Consider the following 25,157-nt stretch of genomic DNA (forward strand, 5'->3'; position numbering starts at 1 on the left):
GACAGCTTTTTCTAGGGAGTGAGGGAGGGAGGGAATCCTATGGGGATATGGAAAATCACTTTGGTATTTTTGCCAAGAAAACTACCTGGACATTTTTGTTAGGTCACCAGGTACTGAGCTCAACTTGAAAACATTTAACATTGTAGATATAGCCGACCTTCAGTAGAATAAATTAATATAGAAATAATTTTTTCACTCTATTGACACATTTTTATGCTGGAACCTGGATTGCCAGTTTGCCTTATTTAGTATAATAGAACTTTCAAATGTTAATATTTGAGGGAGAAATGCTGTTGTTTGATGGTTGAAGATTGCACATGAACTCATTGCATAAATGTAAATTTTGATACAGAACATTTTTGAAGGCTTACTCATTACCTGAATTTGCTCTTTAATTTAATGTAGCCCACAGACCCTATCCAGCCTCTCGGTCCTTCCTGTTTAAAATTTAGTCAGCTATTAAAAGGCAGTTGTTAAGTGAATAGTGCCCCATTTTATGACCTTTTAAACCTCAGGTGTTAAGCAAATCACTGCATTTGTTAAGTGAAATACAGTCATTAAGCGAATCTGGCTTCGCCCATTGACTTTGCTTATTAGAAGTTGGCTGGGGAAGTCGCAAATGGTGATTACATAATCCTGGGACAGTGCAACTGTCATAAATACAGGGTAGTCCTTAATTTACAACAGTTCAGTTAGGACAGCTCAAAGTTGCTCAAAGTTACAATGGCAGCGAAGGAAGTGACTCATCATTTTTCACAGTTACAATTTTTGTAGCATCCCCCATGATCATGTGATCACAATTTAGATGCTTGGCAACTGGTTCGTACTTATGACCGTTGCTCCAAGGTCACGAGATCCCCTTTTGCGACCTTCTGACAAGCAGCGGGGAAGCCAGATTCATTCAACAAGCGGGTTTGCTAACTTAACAATCACAATGATTCACTTCAATAGCTGCGGCAAGCAAGGTCATAAAACGGGGAAAAGTGATTTTCCCCATTTTAAGTGATTCACTTAACTGAAGTCTCACTTAACAACAGGAATTTGGGGCTCAATTGTGATTGTAGTCGAGGACTGCCTGTATGTGCCAGTTGCCTAGTGTCTGAATTTTGTTCATGTGATCATGGGATGTCATAACAGTTGCAAGTTTAAAATGGCAGTGCCATTGTGATTTCAGACAGTCACTAAACAAATGATTGTAAGTCGAGTACGTATAGGTACAATGAGCCTCCAATAAAAGTAGCATATATGTGCTTAATACTCTAGGTCTGCAAAGGAAAATCAGGGCACTGAAAAATTCCACTTTGGTGGCATTTTCATGTCATCCATTGCCTTCTCTACTGCATGTGTTCTACAGAATTTCTATGCAAGTGTTCTGTTTATGTGATAACTTTTAGAATACTGTAGCTCAGTAGCGGCAATTTCCAGATTGTCAGCAGTGACCATACTAAAGAAGTCTAGAAGTTAAAATCCATGCATCTTAAATTTGGCAACATACTGTATTTTTCAGACTATAAGACTCACCTTTTTCCCCCAAAAGGAGGGTGAAAATCTGGGTGCGTCTTATACACTGAATATAGCCTTTCTGGCCTCCTGAAATCCTGACCCCTTCACAAAAATGGACAAGTAGAGGGTTTGGGAGAAAAGTGCTCCTGACCGCTGAGGAGGGCAAAAACAAGTGAAAACTGGCATTTTTTGCTTGTTTTTGCCTCCCCCAGCCTCCAGGAGCATTCTGCAAGCCTCCTAAAGGCTATACATGCTCTTTTATTGGCAAAAAATGGGCCCATTTTTGTGAAAAACGGGCCATTTTTGCTTGTTTTGGGGGGCGCGCCCTCAGGAGCAGTTTGCAGGCCTCTCAAACTCCCTGCATGCCCCATTTTTCACAAAAAATGAGGCATGCAGAGGGTTTGGGAGGTCTGCAGAGTGGAAAGACTTTTTTAAAAAATTTACCTCTTCAAAATCTTGGTGCATCTTATACTCCTAAAAATATGGTAGTTGCATAGAAAAATAATGTGCATGTTTTATATACAGAGAAGTTTTAATATGACAATCTGCTTTCAAATTATATGGCACTGTTCTTGAATAATCCAGTATGCGATATTTGGCATCCTCCATATCCTGCAAATCAGAAAGGTATATTTATAAATCTATATACAATGCCACAATGAGTATTTCCACTTTTATTATTTTAAGGTCTTTATATTTATTAGGATCATATTTCAAGCCCTCCAAAGAATAATGCTCTTATTATACATATAATGCATTTAGTTTTGACAGAATTTAATTTTGAAATTTAGAATAGCTCTGATTATTACATATCTTACTTAGGTCATATCACAAATTATGTAGACACAAAACCAAAATTGTCCTTTGTCAAGTATAGAAGATTGATTTGACTTCCAGATTTAAGTGCAGATGAAACATGGTTTGCAGCAATTTCCTGTGCAATTAAAATAATTCCTATCATATAAGTTGCTGAGAGTCAAATTGATTGCAGCAAGATAGAAATGTAATAAATAAATGACATGCAGTAATTTGCATTTGAAAATGTCTCTGTCAAGGGCATTCATATTTATCTTATACATGGGGCTGCCCTTGGGACGCGCCCGGAGACTGCAGTTAGTTCAGAACGCAGCCGCGCGGGCTGTGATGGGGAGTACGAGGTACTCCCACGTAACACCTCTCCTGCGCGAGCTGCACTGGCTGCCTGTGGTTTTCCGGGTGCGTTTCAAGGTGCTGATTACCATCTTTAAAGCGCTCCATGGCACGGGACCTAATTACTTGCGGGATCGCATCCTCCCACATACATCCCTGCGGCCAATACGCTCACACAGGGAGGGACTTCTCCTGGTGCCGTCCACTAGGCAATGCCAGCGGGCGACACCGAGGAGTAGGGCCTTCTCTGTGATGGGCCCAACCCTCTGGAATGACCTCCCCCCCGACATTAGAACCACTTCTGACCTCCGCTCCTTCCGGCAAAAACTGAAGACCCACCTGTTCCGATTAGCAGGCCTGGCATAATTCAACTGTCCCTCCTGGCAAATGTATTATATCTGGTTATTTTAGGGGCTTTTTAATTTACTGTATTTGTTTTTAGGGGTTTGAATTTATTTTATATCTTCTTTGTACAGTTCTTTTAACTACATTTTAACCTCCTCCATGTCAATTGTCAACTGTACATATTTAATTTAATTTTATTGTATCCTGTTATATTTTGTATGAACTGTACACCGCCCCGAGTCCCTTGCGGGAGAGGGGGCGGTCTAGAAGCATTAAATATTATTATTATTATTATTATTATTATTATTATTATTATTATTATTATTATTATTATTATTATTATTATTACATTCTATATTAATAAACACATGGAAACATTAATTACTAAGAAAGAAGAAAAGTTGCTAAAAACATTGCAGGTAAATATTTAGTTTCTAACTTCCCTCTTGTAGTCTGACTGAGATTGATTGATTATATGCCATCAAGTTGTTTTTGATTCCTAGCAACCACATTTCTCCAGGACTGACTGATATACTGTACAATATTTATTAACATTAACATTTACATTTTTCATATCTTTATGCTTTCAGTTCTTTGGTTAGTTCTTTTCCCTCCTTAAAACCATATTTGCCTTATTGCATAATATATGCAGAAATGATTCTTGCTTAAGTTTGGTTAAACTTACTACATCTATATGCTATTGATTTTGCCTTACTCCAATTTTTAACTTCCAATCTGATATCATCAAGAATATATATCTTTTCCAGAGATTGCTTTGAAATGACCAAATTTGGAGTTGGCACCTATTGATTATTATTAACATACTTTGGAAGCAGAAAATGTTCCTTGGAAGATTACACATTAGAAACTTCCCACACTACCTTTTCTAGATTTTGGCTCGTGATTTCTTAAGCTTTTTACATTGTGCAAAGTCCCTTTAGTGTTAGATTACAGGTTTGTGTATTTATCTTTTCCAATCAATAAGAAAGTGAAATTTGAGGGGTGGAATTGAAAGGGGGGCATAGATTACTCACCCCTGCATTATTCATCGGTGTTCCTTTTCCACAGCACACACTGGAGATTTTGTCATGACAGCTGAACCTCTCAGATAATAAATATGCCCTATTAGAACTTTTCTTATGCCTGTCTCATGTAAGAAATTTTGCATAGTTGACATGGTTTTCCCACTTAACATGAATCATTGCTGAACAAATGGGTACTATCCCCTCTCTTGAGCAGCTGTGAAATCCAGCAGAGTGCTTAGTATTTGAACTCTTAAGTGTGAATTTTATGGGGAAATAAATTCCCCATAAAATTCTGCCTATTCTGAAATGAAATGATAGAATTTTACCCATTTGGCTATGGACACTGAATTAAAATCAGCTTCTAAGTTCTTCTTGTTGCTTGGTCTGTAAGTGAAAGCAAAACTAAATCAAATCCTTTGAAGTAATAATACTTTCACTTTCACTATAGAGAAGAGTGTTGCATTTCTTTTCTCAAACTGTGGAAAGTGTGCATAACATCAGGTGTTTCAGATTGGTGCAAAGATATCATTTGACAGGGAGCAGAGTTCCAGGGCTCTGCAGAAGAATTGCTTGCCATTTTTCCTAGTTTGTCAGCTCCTCCCACTGGACGGTGTGGATTGCAAGCCGTACTTCTGTGGTTTGTTTACAGTTAAAACATATTGCCTGAGTTAACCGGGGAGTGTAGCCAAGGATTGCTTTGGGTTTGTTTTGTGACAAGGTCCCCTGTTGAATTCCATGTAGAAGCATTCCTCATACTAAATTTGGCTGAGATGTTTATTTATCATCTTTAGCCAGGAATAAGTGGTTTACAAAGCCATGCTACCCAAAGGCTTTGACTCCGTATACTCACATTATTTCTTCCTCTCTGCTACCATAAGCATCCTACCATCAACAACTTCTTGTAATTAAATAGGCTAATGAATCAGTTCCCTGCAAAGCTGCTTTCTTTTTCTGGATGTCTTGTAAAAATCTCCTTTAGCAAAACTATATGTGGGTCAGATCATTTTGAGTCATCCTTGTATTTTCCCCAAAGAAAGGCATGCATTTCTACCCCTAATTGCCTTAGCAGTGGGCTAGCTATTGTTCACAGAATAGAGGTGGATCTCATTTAAAAGGCAACAGACTTTAGAAAGGAAGAGGATGTAGCTGCAATGAGTGAGAACTCTAAAAAAAATGTATGTAGAATTCATAGGTGGAAAGTCATGAACTCCATATACATTGTTTAGACACCTCAGTCTCAAAGACACAGAAGAAATGCCCCTTCTTCCCCTTTGTGCTAGAATCTCTTTTCTCCAGTCGTGTGTGTGTGTGTGTGTGTGTGTGTGTGTGTAATATGCATATGTACCGGTGTATGTATGTATGTATATGTATATATTCTGGGTATCCATGTGAAAGAGAATGGTTTGAGTATGTACACGTAGATAGGAGCAATTAATTTTATCAATGAGATGCTTCATTTTAAGACAATCAGTAGTTATTGATTTAGTTGTTTTGCTTTGCTTTTTGTCCAGATACATGTCATTTCTGGCCAATTTGCACACAGGATACTGTACATGGTATACACATAAGCAAATGTCAGAGATACACATTTATAAGACTGGATCTCTGGGTTTGGTTTCAGCTGGGAGTTGGCAAATTAGATTGACTTAGGAGGTTCCTTTGCCTATAATTCTTTGGCGGGGTGGGGTGGGGTTCTTAATTAAGGGTGATTTTCTTTGCAGTGATTTTCTTAGACTGAAACACATTTATTTAGCCTGGATCGTTATAAGTGACTTTTTCAGAGCCAGTTGTAATTTTGAACTGTTCTTAAGCGAACAGTCTATGCCTGTATAGCAAACCTTTTTTCCCTCAGGTGCCAAAAGCATGCCCACACCCGTAATTAAATGCCCACCTGCGCATGTGTGCACACACACCTCTGACCCCGTGCATGCACGCATGGCTTCCTTGGAGTCTGGGGAGGGCGAAAACAGCCCCCCCAGGCCCTCTGGAGGCAGGAAACAGCATGATTCCCGACTTCCAGTGAGCCTGTTTTTTTGTCCTCCCAAGACTTCAGGAGGCTTTCCTGGAGCCTGGAGAGGGCACAAACAGCCTCCCCCACCCCACTGGAGGCCCTCTGGAGACTGGAAACGGCCCCCTTTCTGACATGGTGGGCCCGGTAGGTCCGTTTTTCGCCCTCCCCAGGCTTTAGGAGGCTTTCCTGGAGCCTGGGAAGGGCAAAAATGGCTCTCCCCCCCCCCCCCCGGAGGCCTTTCAGAGGCTGGAACATCTGAACTTCCGGTGGGCCTCCTGAAGCCTGGGGAGGGTGAAAAACGGCCCAGTGGGCCTACCGGAAGTTCATTTCTGAACCTGGAGCCTGGGGAGAGCGAAAACGCCCTCCCCATGCCCTCCAGAAGGCCGAAAATCAGCTGGCCAGCGCATGCTGGAGCTGACATAGGGCAACGCCTCGCCTGCCCTCAGATATGGCTCCACATGCCACCTGTGGCACGTATGCCATAGGTTAGCCATCATGGGTCTATGCCAAGGACTACCTGCAATTAAAACATCTCTAGTATATGTAAATCTTAACTTAACTTAACTTTATTGGATTTCTAGACCGCCCCTCTCTCAAAGGAGACTCGGGGCGGTGTACAGTCATATTAAAATAGTTAAACAATAAATATACATGTTATAGGTATAAAATAAATACATTTAAACATAGGACTGGAGGAGGTAGTAGAGGTTCCCTGTACAATTTAGTTAAGTTAGATTAAAAAATTTTTTAAACAATTTAAAAAGTTAAAAACATTAACCTTAAAAGCTATCCCAAATAAAATATCCACCAGGAGGTAAGAGTAGAACTATAAGTGGGCCAGGCCGGCTAATCGGAACAGGTGAGTCTTAAGTTTTTGTCGGAAGGAGCAGAAGTCGGTAGTAGTTCTAATATCGGGGGAGAGGTCATTCCAGAGGGTTTGGGCCCATCACAGAGGGTTGGGCCCATCACAGAGAAGGCTCTACTCCTAGGCGCCTTCTACAATAACAATAAATTCACTATAAATTCAGTTTAAATCAGAAGCTTATAGGAGTCATGATAGCACCTGGAATAACTCTCTCTTTAACAGCTTCCAAAAGCTCATTGATGTAAGGTAATTTTGTGCTGAAAGAAAAGGCTCTGTTCCACAGCATAGTGGAAGTATAATTAACATATTACCAAAATTGAGAATCCAGAAACCAAAACTGACACCAGTCCTTATTTACATGATTTTATCTACTCTGAAAAGATAACTTTGCCTGGAAGGATTAGAAAATAAAAGTCTGGAAATCTAAATCAATCTTTCCCAACCTGGAAGATCTCCAGTGCAGAAATTAACATCTGCAATTCTCAGCCAACATGACCATCCTTGAGAAGTTGATGTTTATTGTATTTCTTTACTCATTCTGTTATTTTCAATTAATCATCTGAAACATTATGTAGAAATTATTCCCTGCCAATGTCAGAAAACAGAATATGCTAAAGAGGTTAAAATAAGAACTTGAAGTGGACATGAAATACATTCTAAGTTTTGCAAAAGAAGCAAAAACAGAAAAAAGTAATTAATGGGTTATAGTTGGTCCAAGATGCCTGCTAACAGCTTTCAAATGCATTGGGATTAAGGACAACTGATGCCTAAATTCAAAGGCAATGAAAAGGTTCACAAATAATTATTTAAAAAGCATAAATAAGGCTGCACTCAGAAGGTGAGAAAAGAAAAAGAGTAGCCTATTGAGGGAAGGGTGGTGATCAAAGAAGATTCTTGTGTAGATTCTTGACTACTTGATTGATTTAAATGTCAGATACCTAAATCTTTCAGGATTGGTATGTAAGGTGCCCAATGCTTATTTTGTTTTGCAGGTTGGAATGCTTCCCTAACAAAGCACTAAATTGGTCAATTTGGAGTCAGTGGCTAAATGAGAATTTGGTAATCCATTCGGCAGATCTGCATTTTAATACTTTTTCTGAGCAACTTCTTTTAATCTAATTAATGGAAGAAACAGATACCTCTCTTTAATCTAATTAGTGGATGTGCAGCATAATTAGTGAGGTACTAACCTTTCTGCAGGCTTCTGGGGCCTATTCTTGTTCCCACCATCTACCAAGCTTCTGATTTGGCTGCTATTTCTGGATCAGAACAAATTCTTGAATTAAGGACAAACTCAATGAGGGGGACAGAACTGCTTGGTAAAATGAAGAAGCTTTTTCTCTTTTTGAAAAATTTTATTATTTATTCAAGCAGTGCGTTGACCACCTTATTGACTAACAAATCCACATGGCATTTAACAATATGAAGAAACAGATCAACAGCAGCAGCAATAACTCAACAGTCAGAGGGAAAAAGAATAAATAACTAATAACAGAGACAGCAAGTGGAGTCAGACAACATCCTACCTCAGCGACTGCTGAAAAAGTCAGATCTTCAAGGCTTTCCTAAAGGACAACAGAGTTGGGAGCATGCAAATTTCAGAAGAAGCTTGGGGTCTCATAAGAGGGCACTGCATCATTAATGAGATCTAGAACATGCTGATATTGTCAAATCCATCATGTGGGTAGAAACAGTCGGAGAATTGCCAGTATTTAGAATCATACATTTGGAACTGGCCTTACAATCTTCAAGTCAAACCATCCATATGTGTACAGTACAGTACAATTTGGTTGCCATGATATAAAAAAACACCTTCTAGAAAGAGTGCAGAGAAGAGCAACAAAAACGATGAAGGGACTGGAGGCTAAAACATATGAATAGTGGTTATAGGAATTAGGTACGTCTATTTTAATTAAAAAGACTAGGGGTGATATGATAGCAGTGTACTAATATCCGAGGGGCTGCCACAAAGAAGGGGTCAATCTATTTTTCAAAATACCTGAAGGCTGGACAAGAAGCAATGGATGGGAACTGATCAAGGAGAGAATCAATCTAGAACTAAGAATCTTCCTGACAGTTAGAACAATTAATCGGTGGAATGACTTGCCTCTAGAAGCTGTGGGTGCTCCAATTCTGGAGGTTTTTAAAGAGAGACAGGACAATCATTTATCTGAAATGATAAAGGGTTTTCTGCTTGAGCAGGAGACCCTCCAAGGTCCCTTCCAACTCTGTTATTCTGTAATGATTTTCCATAGGGTCTCTAGATAGGACTGATTTTCTAATCACCAATAACATTCTTGCTATTTTCTGAATTGATTTCATTTTATATTCATCCTTATAAGAATGATGCCTAGGCACAATATTCAAAATGGGGTCAGACCAACAAAAATGCAAATTGGAATTATTAGTTCTCATAAATTACTAGTTGATTGAGCTTGGGTTTTTTTACTTATAAAGTTGTATGACTCGGCACCAAAGTACTTTGCAGAACTACCTGCTCCAGTGGCAGCCTGTCTGAGTGGGTCCTCTGGGAAGGACATGATGGTGATGGAGCTTTTTTGTGAACAGAACTAAGGCTAGAAAGCATTATTTAATCCTTTGGACCATTCTTCCTATAGAATTAGAAGGATTGTGAGTTATATGACAACCCTCCTCTTAATCTCCTTGTACATGAAATTTCAGTTTCCTAAAGTAAGAATTTTGAAGTTGTCTCTTTTAAATATCCTTATGTTACGCTCAGCTCACCTGTCAATCAGAATAATTTTGAATTTTATTTCTGTCTTCTAGCGTATTAGGTTTGCCACCCAATTTGTATTATGTGCAAATTTGATAAGCTTTCCTTCCATTCCTTCATCCAAATCATAAATTAAAAAATTGTGGAGAACTTAACCTCCAGCACTGATTTTTACACCACCTCATTTTATTTATTTATTATTTATTTATTTAATATTTCATTCCAGCTGGTGAGAAAGAATCATTGATAAGCATTCAGTGGGTAAGATTTCTGAGCCAGTTACATATGCATGTGGTGATAGTTTTTTTTTATTTAATTTTAAAAAGAAAGATATTTAAAATTACAATCTAAATTTTATATATTCATATGGGTCTGTTGCGTACATATGAGATCATTAATGATACAATATTTCATTGTTCTTACCTGAAATATCATCAGGAATTTTGAATGGGTATGCCATAACTTTCTGAGATTTGAGGCTAAAATACCAGTGTAGGGCAAGATCCTGAAATATCTAATCTGGTACACAAACAGAATGGAGAATGATGTATTGTAAGCATCTCTTTTTTTCTGGCTTTGGAACAGAACTTGGCTTCTTTGAACACCATTGTTGTAGCCGTTTCAATCATACAAAACTATGTAAACTCCAGGCTATTTGTGTTCTGACCTAGACTTCCCTTATCTTCTTTGAAAATGCTGCCAAAGACTTAATTAGCAATTAGCTTGGCAAGGCCACACGGAGCAAAGAGTCCAAATGGAGTTTCAGAAGGTAAACTGATCACCATGAACCAAGTTGCTTCCTGCAAAGGTTCATGTGCCTTTGCTCCTCCTTTATGTCCTATGGGAGGGGCCAATCACTTCCAAACCTTACTCCCGAATGGTCCCTTCTGTCTTAACTGTTCTTGCCTTCTGACAGCTCTGCGCATGCGCACACTGGGAACGGGGAGCCTGGAGGCTTTGGAGGCAGCACATAACTCCCAGATGGCCCTGGCCCCCTCTCTGGAGCCTTCCCCAGACTCCAGGACTGGCCCATGTTCCTCCCCAAACTCCTCGCTGTCTGACTCTGCTGCTCGCTCCGCAGGCCGCTGGCGGACACAACAATTTGGACCATTACAAGCTTAAAATAAAATGCCTATATTTCAAGAAATTTTTTGAAGGTCAGAGCAAAAAACTTGAGTTGTTTCAAGTTTGCTTCCAGTGGAACACAGCCAATTTGACCGTTCCAATGAAAATTTCTGTACAGATTTTTTTCCCCTTTTGTTACACGCTCCAAGCAAAATAGGTATCCCATTTTTCACATCCTTATCTCTCCATTCTGTGACCTTGTTATCTTCCATTCATATTTGTTTGACTGTGGAATAACCATCCCTTAAGAGATACATCTGGCAGGACACCAGAAAAGGGCCTTCTCCATGGTGGCTCCCTCTCTCTATAACAACACACACAAACACATACACACACGAGATTAGACTGCCCCCTACTCTTTCAGAAGGCCCTGAAGATGTGGTTCTGCCAGCAGGCCTGGGGAACACAGAGTGGGATGGAGCCCATTAAATGGTTAATATGAATGCGTGTTGTTGCCGGAGTAGGGAGTGAGAGTTATTTTATTATTTTATTATTTTTCTTTTTATTATTTTTATTTATTTATGGTGTTTTTATATCCTTCTAAGCTGCCTTGAGTTGCTATGTGCGAGTAGGCAGCAATATACCATATTTTTTGGAGTATAAGATGCACCTTTTTCCCTCAAAAAAGAGGCTGAATATCTGGGTGCATTTTTGGCCTCCCAAAACATCGCCCCTTCACCAAAATGGTGGTGCATAGCCTTTAGGAGGCTTCCAGAGTGCTCCTGGGGGCTGGGGAGGGCAGAAATGAGCGAAAATCAGGCTGTTTTTTGCTTACCCCCCCCCCTCCCCAGGAGCACTCTATAAGTCTCCTAAAGGCTATTCATGCCCTTTTGGTGGGGGGGACAAAAAACGGGCCTGTTTTCGTGAAAAACAAGCTGTTTTGGGGAGGTCTGCAGAGTGCAAAAACATTTTTTAAAAATTTGCCTCTTCAAAATCTTGGTGCATCTTATACTCCAGTGCATCTTATAGTCCGAAAAATGTGGTAAATTTTCTAAATAAATAAATAAAGCATACATACTATGGGGAGTTAGTTTTTATCTAAATCTTGCAAAAAGTAAAGAAGTTGAGCAAAATTCGTGTTCAAGCTTTGGGAAAAATGCTGTTTCCGATGACCACCTGAGAAAGAAGAATAATGTGTTGAGAAGGTATTTTTGCAGGTTATAAAGATGAAAGAGATGTATCCGGCTTCACTTAACCATTGAGAGAAAAGCATTGAGGTATCCAAAGGCACAGGGGAAATTGGGTGTCAGTTCCACAATTTCCCTGAGGCAACTTCCCTGCTGCTCAATTTTATAGAATAAATTAGCACCTCAAGATAAATTTTTACGGTAGTGAGAAGAGGTAATCTCAAGCTTGCTTTTTGTCACAAAGGTCTTTTTTCTTCCTCGAATGGTGGCATTCTGATTTACGGGTATCGTGGCTGCCCTTAAGAACTCTGGCCATCTCTTGCGCATTTTAATTATTTCACATGATCACACCCCCAATCCCACAAAATATTATAGGGCTATTATAGGACTTAGGGTAGTGATGGCTAATCTTTTCCGGACCGAGTGCCCAGAGTGCCTGCTTTGAACCCCAAAATGCAATTCGCGCACTGCCCCCACATATGCACTCCCACGCATGTGTGCATGGCCACCGCACATGTGCATGCTGTCCCCTGTTAGTGCCCCTCGCACATGTGTGTATGCCTCCTCACCCCCGTGCATGTGTGCATGGCTCTTGCATGAACCCTCCGTGCACATGCGTGGCAGAAACCCGAAGACCAGCTGACTGGCGGGTGGGGCGCAAGTATGTGTGGCAGAGCTGAGCTGGGCCAATGGCTTACGTGCCCACAGAGAAGGCTCTGCGTGCCACCTCTGCTGTGCATGTCATAGGTTCGCCATCACGGACGTAGGGTGTCAAATCAGTAAAGTAACTCTAACTTATGTCACAGTGTTGCATAGAACATTGGGCAGGAAATACTGAGGGATTGTCTTTGTTACCAATGTCATCATCATCATTACTATCATCCATCATTCATAAATAGCACCTGTGTTAGAACTTTACTATTTAAATGCCTTTAACTTGCCCTTCCTTCTTTGCTTTTCCATTCCTTTACCTAGCTTTTTGAGGTCTGCCAAGTTTGGTTGGGTGCTGTCAACAAGCTGGTTTAACAAACATGTATAATCTATATTCCAGATATTTATGATAGTATTATGGAACCTACTAATTGGATTGGTTGAGCCCAAATATTCACTTCAGCAATTCCTATGCATTCCTTGTATTCCTTGATCCTTCCTGTTTGGGATATTTTCCCTAGAATTTTTTCTATTTCTGCAATGCCTTTGGATTTACCCAAGCATGCTGATACCTTTTTCCATTTTCAGATAGCACTTTCATTGCCAAAATGTCACAATTGTCTGTATATAAATAAACTTTTGTTTAAAAAAATATTGTGAGCAAATCAGTCATATAACCAATCCTGAAAGTTAGATAGTTTGTATTAAAAATGTCTGCCTGTCAAAATAAGTAACTAATAAAGAAGTGTGAGATGTTCCAATTGAGTCCTGGGCAGGCCTGTCTGGTGAGAACATCTGATCCTAAAATCCCATGTAGACAGAGAACACATCAATCCAAGAATGTTCTGTTTTTGCAATTCTACCTCCCTTTTAAGTGGCTTTGGGGTATTAACTGGAGATTTTATCATAGGCCTGTAGAGAATCGGGTGCTGTTTCTCCAGTAATCAGGTGGAAGAGTGGTTGTATGATCTAAATAGATCTTCATGATTAGTAGTGGAAATAAACGAATTGCAGAACAATCTATTTAGATTGTATAAGTTACAAGCCAAGTTAGCTGCATTTGGTTCTGCTAAAATTAATGAGACTTACTGTAAGTAGATGCCACTTTCTGTAGGATAGGGAATTTGGTTTTAAGTTTGACTTCTGTTTTAAAAATGAGAGCCTGTTTGGTGCCGTGGTTATGCTACCAAGCTAGAAACTGGGAGATAGTGAAGTTTTTCATTGTTTGTTTGTAAAATGTATTAGTTGCCCATCTTACCACAAGATAACGCTGGGTGACTTTGTACTTACTTACTTACTTACTTACTTACTTACTTACTTACTTACTTACTTACTTACTTACTGTATATTTTAGATGCTTTTGAATATAATTTACATATTTTATAAGCATGACATATATTAAAATGTAGCTGATAGACATATGACAATTTATTTTAAAATAAATGTGGTGTCATAGAGTCTGAACAATGCTGAATCAGCTGTTAAATCTTTCCTTTTGAGACAATTTAAAATGCCTTTACCAAGGAAATTGTTGTTTCCCATCAATGCTACCACATCATGGTATACTGATTTCTTTCTCACAATCTAAGTCTGATCCTTATAAATATTTATTTTAATTAAGATAATATGGCTGCAATATTTATTGCAATATTTATTTTAATTAAGATAATATGGCTGCAATATTGAGAAATGAAACTTAATAACTCAGGGAAGGGGGATAGAAAACTGGCTATGAGCAATACCCCGTTACTGCTCGCAATTCCATGTTCCTGCTAAAAAATTTAAACATCTTAACTTTGTGTATACTTTTAGTTGGAGCAGAAAATCCAGTCCATCCAAAATAATGGAGCAATTTGAATATTCAATAGTGTAGCATTTTATAAGAAATGTATATAATATATATGTTGAAATAAAAGATCACTGCCAATCATGAACGCCCTCTGGATATCATCTTCCTCAAAGCACTCTCAAAATAAGTCCCAGGGGCATGATGGGGCACACAGACACAAGCGTGTCCCTGCGTGGTTCCCACAGCCCACAAATAGGTGGGGGCGATTGGTTCTTACGTGGAGGGCAGCAGGTGGAAAGATGAGTATTACCATACCATACCTATCTTCTGATCTTTTTTCTACGTTTAAGAGAAAGTGGTGTTGCAGTTGAAGTTGTTTGTGTGTCTTAATGTCACAAGATTGCTACCACTGATAGACCTTTCGTTGCCTCTGGGTGCTCTCTAGAAGGGGAGGGGGAGGAGAAGGAGAAGCTTGATAGTTCTTGATTTGAGAAGAGTTTAAATATTTGAAAAGTGTCAGTTAAAGTGATTGAGAGAATTGTATTTTGCATGGAAGACATAAGAAGTTTCATTTGGAACAAGGTCTCTCTTCTAGAAATTTAAAAGAAGAATCAATTAGTAAAATTATGAGCTAATTATGAAATCTTTTCTAATGTAAATTATTCCAATGTTTTTCTCTAATTAATTTATATCACATATTATATTAATACTGAAAATAGCTTCTTCTGGGCATTGTTTTATAACAGGTGTACTCTACAATTAAGCTGGGATTTCTCCCCAAGAAAGCAAAATTTGTGCTTATTCAGCCTCACAAAAATCTAGTTATATTCATAGACGTGCCTCAGGTGCTTCAATACAATTGTAGCTGAATAGTGTTAAGCCTTTGGGACAGTTTTCTTCTAGTTGGAATAATTATTTCATTGTGTCACTGAACATATGCTATTGTTCTTCTCTATGACATGCTCCAACCTCACAATTCATAGTGTTGCTTACATGGTCAAAAATTAAGACTTGCAAGCAAAGTAATACTCCGCAGAATTTCAGTGCGTGCAATTAAAAAAATGTCATGAGGGAAAGTGCAAGCCTATCGCCGGAGGCTTCTCTGCATGTTGTGCCTGTAACTGCTGGCTCATTTTTTTTCAGTGCCTCATAGTCTGGAAATCAAACATTCCAGCTAAGGCAATTATTGGTTTTGATAACAGTATAGCGTGTCCTGTAATTTACTGTGGAGTGGGATTGCTTGACAGCAATATAATTGCTAGGATGGGGCATACATCCACAGAGATTCAAGATATCCGTATGTTTGCAGCTATAGTTTTCAACAGGGACCGGGATTTAAAGTGTTGGTGGGGGAAGCTACTGCTTACTTTGGATAGTCTTGCAGTTTTGGTTTGACTGAAAAAGTTTACCGGCAGTTACTCCAGCGATTATGAGATAGCTACAGAGATCATCAGATCCTCCCAGCACTTTTCTTTTACTTCCTTTTAAAAAAAAAGAGCTGAGCAGCTCTGTCTTTTGCATATTTTGTCAGCGCCGAATTAAAACATGACACTTTTTCACAGCAGTGCTTGGAAAATGAGGCAAACATGCTGCTTACTCAGTGTTTTGTGCACTTAAAATGGTGATAGGAACAGTCTTGGGGAGCAAGGGTATCCATCTTTGACACTGCTTCCATAACTTAATTTCCCAAACAAAATTTTAATTAACTGGAGAGAGGAATTCAAAGATTGGTCTGGACTAAGAGTCAAAATGAAACTTCAGATCTGTTGCTGATAAATTTCTGTAAGGTGATTGTGCTGCATTGGTTGTCCTTGGATTCTGCTATGACTAGAGGTCCCCAATTCTTCAAATGAACTTTGATCCTTTGTAAAATGAAGGTGCTCAATCTGAAGTTAAGAACTATATGCAGCTCCCAGAGTCTTGGATGCAACACATAGAGCTTCTCAAAAAACCAAATTATGTCTTAAAAGGCAATAGCTGTATTTAAGTCTGAGTCACCATGTGTGAGTAGGTAGCAATATAAATTTCCTAAATAAATAAAAATAAATAAAATAAATAATGTATCTGATTATTTAAATTTCAGTCTTTGTTTTAGTCCTGCCTAGTAGACACCAAAATAGTTGGCCATCCCTACTTGGGGTTTCAAGAAATCAGTCGGCCATGTTGTTTCATTTTTAGCCCTCGCACACGACTGGGTATCAGAATTGCCTAATTCAGAACTAGACAGATAGTTTATGAAAGTACAACCTTGATAGGTACAGTCTAAAATATTGGAATAGTATGTGAGTGAAGGAGACTTTTTTTTTGGAGTCTTTAGTTTGTAAAGAATAAATAAAACATGTTGAAGTTATTAAATCATGAAAAGGTGATACACTAGGTCAGTGATGGCGAACCTTTTTTGGCTCGCGTGCCACAAGTGGGGGGAGCGCAGGGGGGTCGAGTGCGGGCGTGCCGCACCCATAATGCAACGCGTGACCCCCCCCAGTGCGCATGCGCGCACAATGCGCGACCCCCCCATTTTTACATGTTTTTCCCTCCCCAGGCTCCAGGGGCTTTATAGGAGCCTGGGGAGGGCGAAAAGAGCCTCCCCCGACCCTCCGGAGGCTTCAGGGACTGTCCGGAGGCTTCCCTGAAGCCTTCGGAGCGCTTAAAACCATCCTCCGAGCAAATCGGAAGTGACTTCCGGGTTGCTCAGAGGGTGGTTTTAAGCGTTCCGAAGGCTTCAGGGACGGTTCCTGAAGCCTCCGGGGGGGGCGGGGGAGGCTCTTTTCGCCCTCCCCAGGCTCCTATAAAGCCTCTGGAGCCTGGGGAAGGCGAAAAATAGCTTTTAAAATGGTGAACTCAGCTGGCCAGCGTGCGCATGCGTGCTGGCCAGCTGACAGGGCAGCGCCTCGCGTGCCCTGACAAATGGCTCCGCGTGCCACTTGTGGCACGCGTGCCATAGGTTCGCCATCACGGCACTAGGTAATTAATTTTCACTGACATACTGAGGGCAGAGATTCAGGTTGTAAGTAGCTTTTTGGGATCCATCATAAGCATAAACTGCATAAATATTCTAACTCCCTCAACAGCTTTCCTTATTGCAGCTAGATTTAAAAGACTGAATTTAAAGGCACTGAAAATGGGTGATGCATCGACATTAGCCAAATAAAATTAGCAAAAATAGTTGTCTTTGTTCTTTATACAACCTGTCCTGTGAAAGGACAGCCCAGTCCTTTCACAGGTAAATATTGGTAATGATCTTGTTGCTTGGCTAGTCTTAAGAGGTTCTTCTAGAACTCCTACAAAAGGGAAGGGGAAAACGAACAGATAACGTTTCTCAGTTGCGGTTTACTCCCTCAGGGCACTCTAAATATGGTATTGATTCTCCTGGCCACAGTTTGGATTGTTTCCTCCCACACAGAGGCTTTTCTTTTTACAGGGCTTGAAAACTTTTTGGATAATAAATGCTGACACTTGGTGGCCCCTGCATGCTTCCAGCGAAAGGAAAAATAAAAATTTGGACATTTTCCTTGATGCAATAGAGGGCTCAATTCTATCTTTCAGTTGATAAATGTGGATGTTTCCGTTGCTGACGGAAGACTTAACTGCACTTTAGATGCAGTTTGAGACCTGTTCGTTTCTGTTTCTGGAAAAAATGAAAGCAGGGTGAGCTGCCCACCCAAGGAGAAAAAAGCACTTACAGTTCCTGCATTCTTTCCTGTTGTACGTGGTAGGGGAAAGGACTAAAACACTTCCATATATTTTAAAATTTAAAAACAGGCAGATCTATCTATTGGTGCTCCTCCAATGTGGCAGAGATACTGATATAGTCTGGAATATTCCTGAATGAAGCTTGTATTCCTTTCATGCTGCTGTTGGAAGAAATGCCCATCTTGGTTCAGTTCCAAGTGGGGAGAAAGACACTGGAAACATGGAAGCTGCTTGGAAAGATGGTTTAATGGTGGACAGAATCACATGATTTGAGATCTTGGGCAAAAGAAAAAGCACATGGGTGGGAGAGAGAGATTTATGCCCTCTCTTGGGTCCCACCTTGGAGCTTCCTGTTCCTTTGTAAGAAATGTATTCTGATTAGTTGTCAGACTCCCATGGGGCCATGCAGGGGTAACTTTGTAGTCTTGAGTCCCAAGCTTGGTTGGATCCCTTGTTGGGAGAGGGGGCGGTCTAAAAATCTAAGAAATAAATAAAATAAAAAATAGATCTTGTTGGGTGACATAATCTCCCCAAGTGCTATGTGGTGAATTCTGTTGCTAGATGGGTAGAGGGCTAATCCTACCTTTATTGGATCTTGTGTGAGGGCATTTGCTTATGAATAGACTTAGCTATCTCTTAAGTGCTGACATCTGCTGTTGGCTATTGAGGAGGGTAGGGACTATTAAGAGTGAGTCTGCTTCCTGCCTAAAAAAAACATGTTTCTCCATTTCTCATCCAGGGAAATACGATATTCTGCCTTTTCAGTATTTCCTAGAATATTTCATTCTTCTAGGAGAGGGGTGGGTGCTAACTTCTTACACTGCTTAATTAACAGAATTTTGCAAAGACTCTAAATGGGTCTAATCCACTGCTCATGAGCCATGCATTTTTATTGCCTTATTGATATTTTATGACTGCAAAAATGGAGGAAAAATAGAAACAATAGAAGAAGCAGAGCATCAATATTTATTTTTAGCAGGTCTAGATGGAATTGAAGTGGAGGGTGCCCTCATCTATCATTTTTTAATAATATATGATTGCATAGGTATGTTGTGTCTACAAAACAAAACCTTTCTCTTCTGCCACAAGTTTATTTGCACTGTGAAAAATCAGAGACGGGGAAGAAACAAATGTGGAATTTTTCTGAGCTGGTATGAAATGGACTAGAAAAAAATTGAAACCAAATTAATTTGGAAATGAATTCACATTACATTGCCTGAAATAATAATAACTCCAACACTGAAATAATAGCAATTCTTAAATATAGAGAACTGCAATGGATACTTCAAAATATCTAGAAGGATGGGGATTTTTTTTATGAATGAGCAGCATTTTTAGTTTTTAGAAGCAGAGACATAACTAGGAAATCCTGGGTGGTATTTTGGAATTGGGATTGAGGGAATATGATGTATGGTAAGCAGAAAATTTAAAATTATGCTGTCTTGATGTGGATGTCCTAAGAGAAGAAGGGCACAGCTGCTTACCTTTTTTAGGGGGGGGGAGTGTTTTTAGATGACAAAATACACTATTCTGGATTTATCCACATTAACTGAAATCAAATTATTATAGAGTATGTAGCTAGAATAAATTCTAACTCTTACACCTAAAGCTGTACAATTATAATTGTCTAATGCATCTCTGATAACCTGACCAATCAGTTCCATCTGCGTGTGGGGAGGGTGTTTTCTTTTTCTTCCTAATATGTTCTTAAAGGCATATGCTGGTTCCACATATGTGTGTTACTAATATGTGATCCAAAAGGAAAATCAGCATTTCTGAATGTTGCTCATCCAGGTTTTCTAACCCTGCCCTTATAGCTCTGTGTGGCCATTTTCAGTTGGCTAAGAGATGCCACCCTCTGCTGATCGGTTCCTCACCCTGGTCAGGATGTGTTGTTCTGTATGCAAGGGTTTCAGAGACATTTCTCATATTTTTTCTAGTCCTGGTCATGAGTCCTCTCTTTCTTTTGAATGCATTCTATGCAGATGAAGATCAGATATATTGCAAACACATTTTAGAGCTTTTTAACAGGACTTTATTTGAAACATGAATATTCAAAGATAACACTTTTCAAATACTAGATTTTTAAAAAAAGTTAAAGTAGATACTTCCCTTTTTTTAAAAAAAAAATGGGCTTCCCTAGTTATGTGAGAGAATTTCTACAAGTGGTTAATCCCTGATGGAAATTATCCCTAAAGATGATGGTGAGATAGATCAGTGTTGGTTGAAATTAACAAAAGAGTAGCACGCTTCTGAATAAAGAAGGAAGGCTTCGGGGTTAGTCTTAGGCTGTGTTCAAAATGGTGTCCTGTTCTTTTCCCACAAAAATGGGGTTTCCTGGTTATGCGAGAGAAATCCTGGAAATGGATAATCCTGATGGGAATCACCTCTCAGAAGTTGGTGAGATAAATCAGTATTTGTTGGAATTAGTGTAGAGTAGTTACTAGTGTACAGTAGCATACTTCTGAGTAAGGAATGACATTTTAGGTGTTTGGGTTTTAGCCAACTGTAATTGTCAAGTTCCGGTTTGAAATGAAGACTCCCTATCCCTTGCCCCCAAAGATCCATATTAGAGCACATATGTTCTAAGTATCAGTTGGTGCATTGTGTGAGGAAGCATTTATCTACTGCTAATATTAAGACTTTTTCCTTTGTGTTCTCAGGGGTGGACATTGATCCTATGACGCATGCCCGTAAGAAACAGCTCTTGCTTCTGAAATACTCAGCTGCTGGCCAAGCTTTGTCACCGATTGACGGTGAGAGAATGGATAGGACTGAGGTGGAGGGCAGCAAGCAAGGAAATGGTACTGAACAGCAGAAAGTCCAGACTAGACTTGCCAGTACGACTAAAAGCAGGAATTTGCAAGAACTCCGAAAGACATATCCCTTAAGGAAACGCCTCAGCTCCTCTGTGGACAAAAAAACCTGCTCCGTGCTACTCACTAGACTAGAGGATGTAGCTGGATCAATATCAGAGGAGACTCCAAGGGTGGTGAAAAGAGGTCTTGCCAGTTGCATAGATGACTTCAGACCTTCCTGCCTTCCAGAACAAGTTCAAGGAGCAGGGAAACAGGACGCTTCTATAGGCGAATGCCAGCTATCATGCCTTGGGACTGAGGAGGAAGGGCATAATGTCTGCTTCTCAGAGCCCAGAAAACGGAGACTAGCCTCCTTGAATGCTGAGGCAGTGAACAACCTGCTCTTTGAACGGGATGACAGCTTGTTATCTGGCAGGCGTTTTCGAAAAGATTCCCCGCAGATTAGTGGGATTTGTTGCACTAATAACATATGTTGCAAAGCTCAGGGCTCATGGCCCTTGACAGAAAAACGAGGCACTAAAACAGCGAAGGGAAAGAACCAAACTAAATCAAGTCAGAAGTGTGCTCCTTATAACCAGTCCCTGGGTGGTGACTTTGAAGGGAAAAGACGGGAGGACAAAGAAATTCCATACCATCCTGCCCCAAAGAGATTGGCCAGTCTGAACGCTGCAGCTTTTCTGAAACTGACTCATGAGAAAGACCAACCATTAAGGCCCAGAAGTAAATCAACTGGAGAAAGCAAGATGGAAGGACACAGTTCCAAATCCAAACTCAAGTGGGCCAAAGCCAATGGAAAAAATTGTGTTAAACCCAAAAAGGAAATATCCTCTGTCAAAATAGAGGGTCAATGTAGCTGGCAAGGTGTCTCTGAGGGTGCATTTAAAAAAGCAGCTCATCAGGATTCTCCTAGAATTTATGGGAAAACGGAATCTATCAGTTACACACCATCACCTAACACTTCTGAAGGCACAGAGAGTTTCTTCCAAAGACTGCCTTTGCTAATGGGTGGGCAAGCTTCCATGAAGCCTGAATATGGAAGACCTGGAGAGAAATCTCCTACCCCCAAGCAGGAATTTCATCAGCCTTCCTTCCCAGTACCTCAGTTCCATCCTTTGCCTGTTCCAGGCAATCATCCAGATTGTGGCTGTCTCTTTGAATCGTCTGACTTGAATGCATTTTATGTTTATTATGGCCAAAGTGGATATAATAGTTACACTCATTGCTCGATGTACCCGAAGGATGAGTTGTCGCAGGCAACGGGTTGTGAGGCACTTTTGGTATCTCCTGGTTCCTTGCCGTCTGACCCCTCCTTTCAGCCATTTCATTGGTGTAGCTCTCCATATTGTTGTGGAGAGGGACCAGCAATTAACAGCTTCAGCCTTTGTGGAGTTATGCATGTACCAGAAAGCAGAATTGGTAGTGGGCATACAGGGCGGAATGGCTACCCTTATAAGATGCCTTTTGCAGCAGGTAAGTCTGCAACCATTTCCTTTTGTTAACAATGCTAATATTTACGGGCAGTTGAGTCGTTGAATAAAGTGGTATCCTTGTTGCCAGTAGATGATATGCTTGCATTGCCTGGATGATTGGATGCTGGGATACTGTGCTGGCCTTCAGCATCTAGGAAGTCCATGTAGGTTAGGTCATTTTTTATTCACAGGCAAAGTTATAGGTTGGAATCAGAAGAGCTCCCCCATGAAATCTCATGCTAAAAGGAGATACCCGTTGTGTCTTCTTGAGCCATGGTGGTTCAATGGTTAGATGCAGTACTGCAGGCTAATTCTGCTGACTTCAATTGCCAGCAGTTCAGCAGTTTGAATCTCACCAGCTCAGTGTTGATTCATCCTTCATCCTTCTGAGGTTGGTAAAATGAGGAGCCAAATTGTTGGGGGCAATAGGCTGACTCTAAACTGCTTAGAGAGGGCTGTAAATCACTGGGAAGTGGTATATAAGTCTAATTGCTATTGCTTGTAGCAGTTGCTCCTTTCAGACATCTTGGGCTCAATCCTCTTCTGAGTTGCATCAAATTTGCACTTGGGGCATTTCTTACAAACGTGTCTCCAATTGTTGCTTATATTTATCCCATCAACTAAAAGGCTGGCAAAACTTGCCGGCTGCTAATATAGAGATTCCGCCTCATGTTTGGATAATTCAGTTGTAACTTGAGTAGTCTAAAATGTAAAACAGTTCAGTTAATGGAATGTCTTGTTCAAGTTGTAATCCAAACCTAGTGTTTGGCCTGTATGTGGCTTCCTTAAACAAGCAACAAAGGCGTAAAAAAGCAGATGTTGCAAAGGGATCCAAGAAGTAGGATAACACAGAGGAAATGGCACTGCTTGAGGTTTCTGTTCTTCCCTGTTTCTGACTGAAGCTGTGAGCATGACACGACTGATTCATGTTGCACTTAATATAATACGGATAGAGATACTCGTTAGATGAGTAGTGTACTGTTCTTTTTCCCAACCAGGTATTCTGCACCTAGGGTGAGAGTGACTAGCAATTTGGGGAAATACTGTCCTAACAACTCTGCAAAGTATACAGATTGAGGAGGCTGCTGTAGAAGCATGGAATATGCGGATACTAGAAAAAAATGTGGAATTTTTCAGTCTTCTCTATCCTTCTCAACAGGGAGCCTTTAATTGCAGATATTTCCTCAAAATTCTCAAAGTTGATGATCCAAATCTGGAGAGCACCATGTGTGGGAAAACTGGTCGACTCAAACAAATCAGTTGATTTAAATCCAGAGGAGCAATATTTTGACCATTCACTTCTTCCAGTTTTTTTTTAAATTTGTGAGAGAGTCTACTTATTTAAATGTACTTAAGCCTCTCTGAGGGCTTATCACAATTTGTGTGTGTGGGTGTGGGTGTGGGTGTTTGTATCTCTTATCAAAAATTGCACCACCAATTTTGGGTGACTTGCCCCAGATTTCTTCAATTAATGCTGGGGATTCTGAGATTTATGGGCCATGATATAGCTCACAAGTTTTCTCTGCCTGAGCTAAATAGTTCTGCAAATATAAATACCTCATTCTTCAACAGTAGCGCCCACAGTGTAGACACTTTGAAGGAACACTTGCTGCCCATCAGCCCTAGACACGATCAGTTTAAACATGACTGCTTAGTTTCCTTTCAACACTCATTCAACTCCCTTAACTCTACCAAAAAAAAGTCTTTTATTTCTACATATCTCATGTCATGGTTCAGATGCCTGCACAAGCTAAATGATGTCAGCCGCTTTAAAGTACTGTAGAAAAAAGATTGTTGTTCCCTTTCTGTGCACAGCTCTGTAGAGGCGAATTGCTTAATATACAGGTAATCTCAATTTACAGCCACAATTGGGACCAGAGTTTCCATTGTTAAGTAAGGTAGTTGTTAAATGAGTCACATCCAATTTCACGACCTTTTCTGCCAGTGAAGTGAATCACAATCACATTTGTTCAGTTTATAAGGGAAGCCAGATTCGTTAGCGGATTCAGACAACTTTCCTTATAAACTTTGCTTGTTGGAAGCTGGCTGGGAAATTGCAAATGGTGATCATATGATCCCATCCAACCATACAGAATAATAGAGTGGGAAGGGCTTTAGTGCATCTTCTTTACTGTTCATCAGATATTCTTCTGATGCCCCCTTTTTCCCCCACCGTTTGATATACTTGCAACAATGATAAATAGACTGCCAATATCTCTGCTTGTATGACAGGAATGATTCATTGTAATTATTTTTCTTGTCTTCCTTCCAGGTTTTTAGTTTAGCTTAAATCCAGTCCACCTTTCCAGTTATATTTCTAATACCTGGAATTGCCCATCGCTTTGTGGTATTTGGCCACTGAGCTTGACCGTAAGATCTTATTCACCCTTCTGATGTATTCATTACTGATCTTCTTGACTTCAGTGTGCTTGATGATGTCAGCCTGAAGGATGCGCAAATATTTGTAGGGATCTTCACCCAGACTCTTGATGTTACTTCCGTGGGGTATCTTGAATCCTTCAATTGTCACTATTTTTTCCCTGTTGACAGTAACGGTGGCACATTTGTCTAATTCAAATTCCATTATAGTATTTTGGCTGTATATTTGGGCAGCAGATGTTGAGCACCATTTCAAATAGTGTTTTTCCATGAAGTTTCAGATTGCCCATGTAAAGAGGTGGGATAGCCTGGCAGATGTTTTTGATGTGTGATAGCCATGACCTGGCTTGTTCAGTGTTATTGACAGAGGAATCGATGCAGAGACTATCAGTGGTGATGATAGTGAGTCTTCTTGAAAGATTCTTCACTTAATATTAATCTCTCCCAGTCTGTTAACATTTACCAGCAACCGT

At 40.0% G+C, this 25,157-nt stretch overlaps 1 protein-coding gene across 4 annotated transcripts in view; it reads left to right on the forward strand.

Annotated features, from left to right (window-relative positions):
* BAHD1 (bromo adjacent homology domain containing 1) overlaps positions 1-25,157 on the forward strand; it is a 79,223-nt gene that overhangs the window by 15,439 nt on the left and 38,627 nt on the right. For all 4 annotated transcript variants that reach the window (XM_081938984.1, XM_081938983.1, XM_081938981.1 and 1 more), the window contains exon 2: positions 20,681-22,306. In XM_081938984.1, coding sequence (XP_081795110.1) covers positions 20,698-22,306 — 1,609 coding nt within the window. In that variant the 5' untranslated portion in view covers positions 20,681-20,697. The remainder of the gene's footprint in view (positions 1-20,680; positions 22,307-25,157) is intronic.

Source organism: Natrix helvetica, assembly GCF_964273705.1.
Source record: "Natrix helvetica genome assembly, chromosome: 1".
NCBI lineage: Eukaryota > Metazoa > Chordata > Lepidosauria > Squamata > Natricidae > Natrix > Natrix helvetica.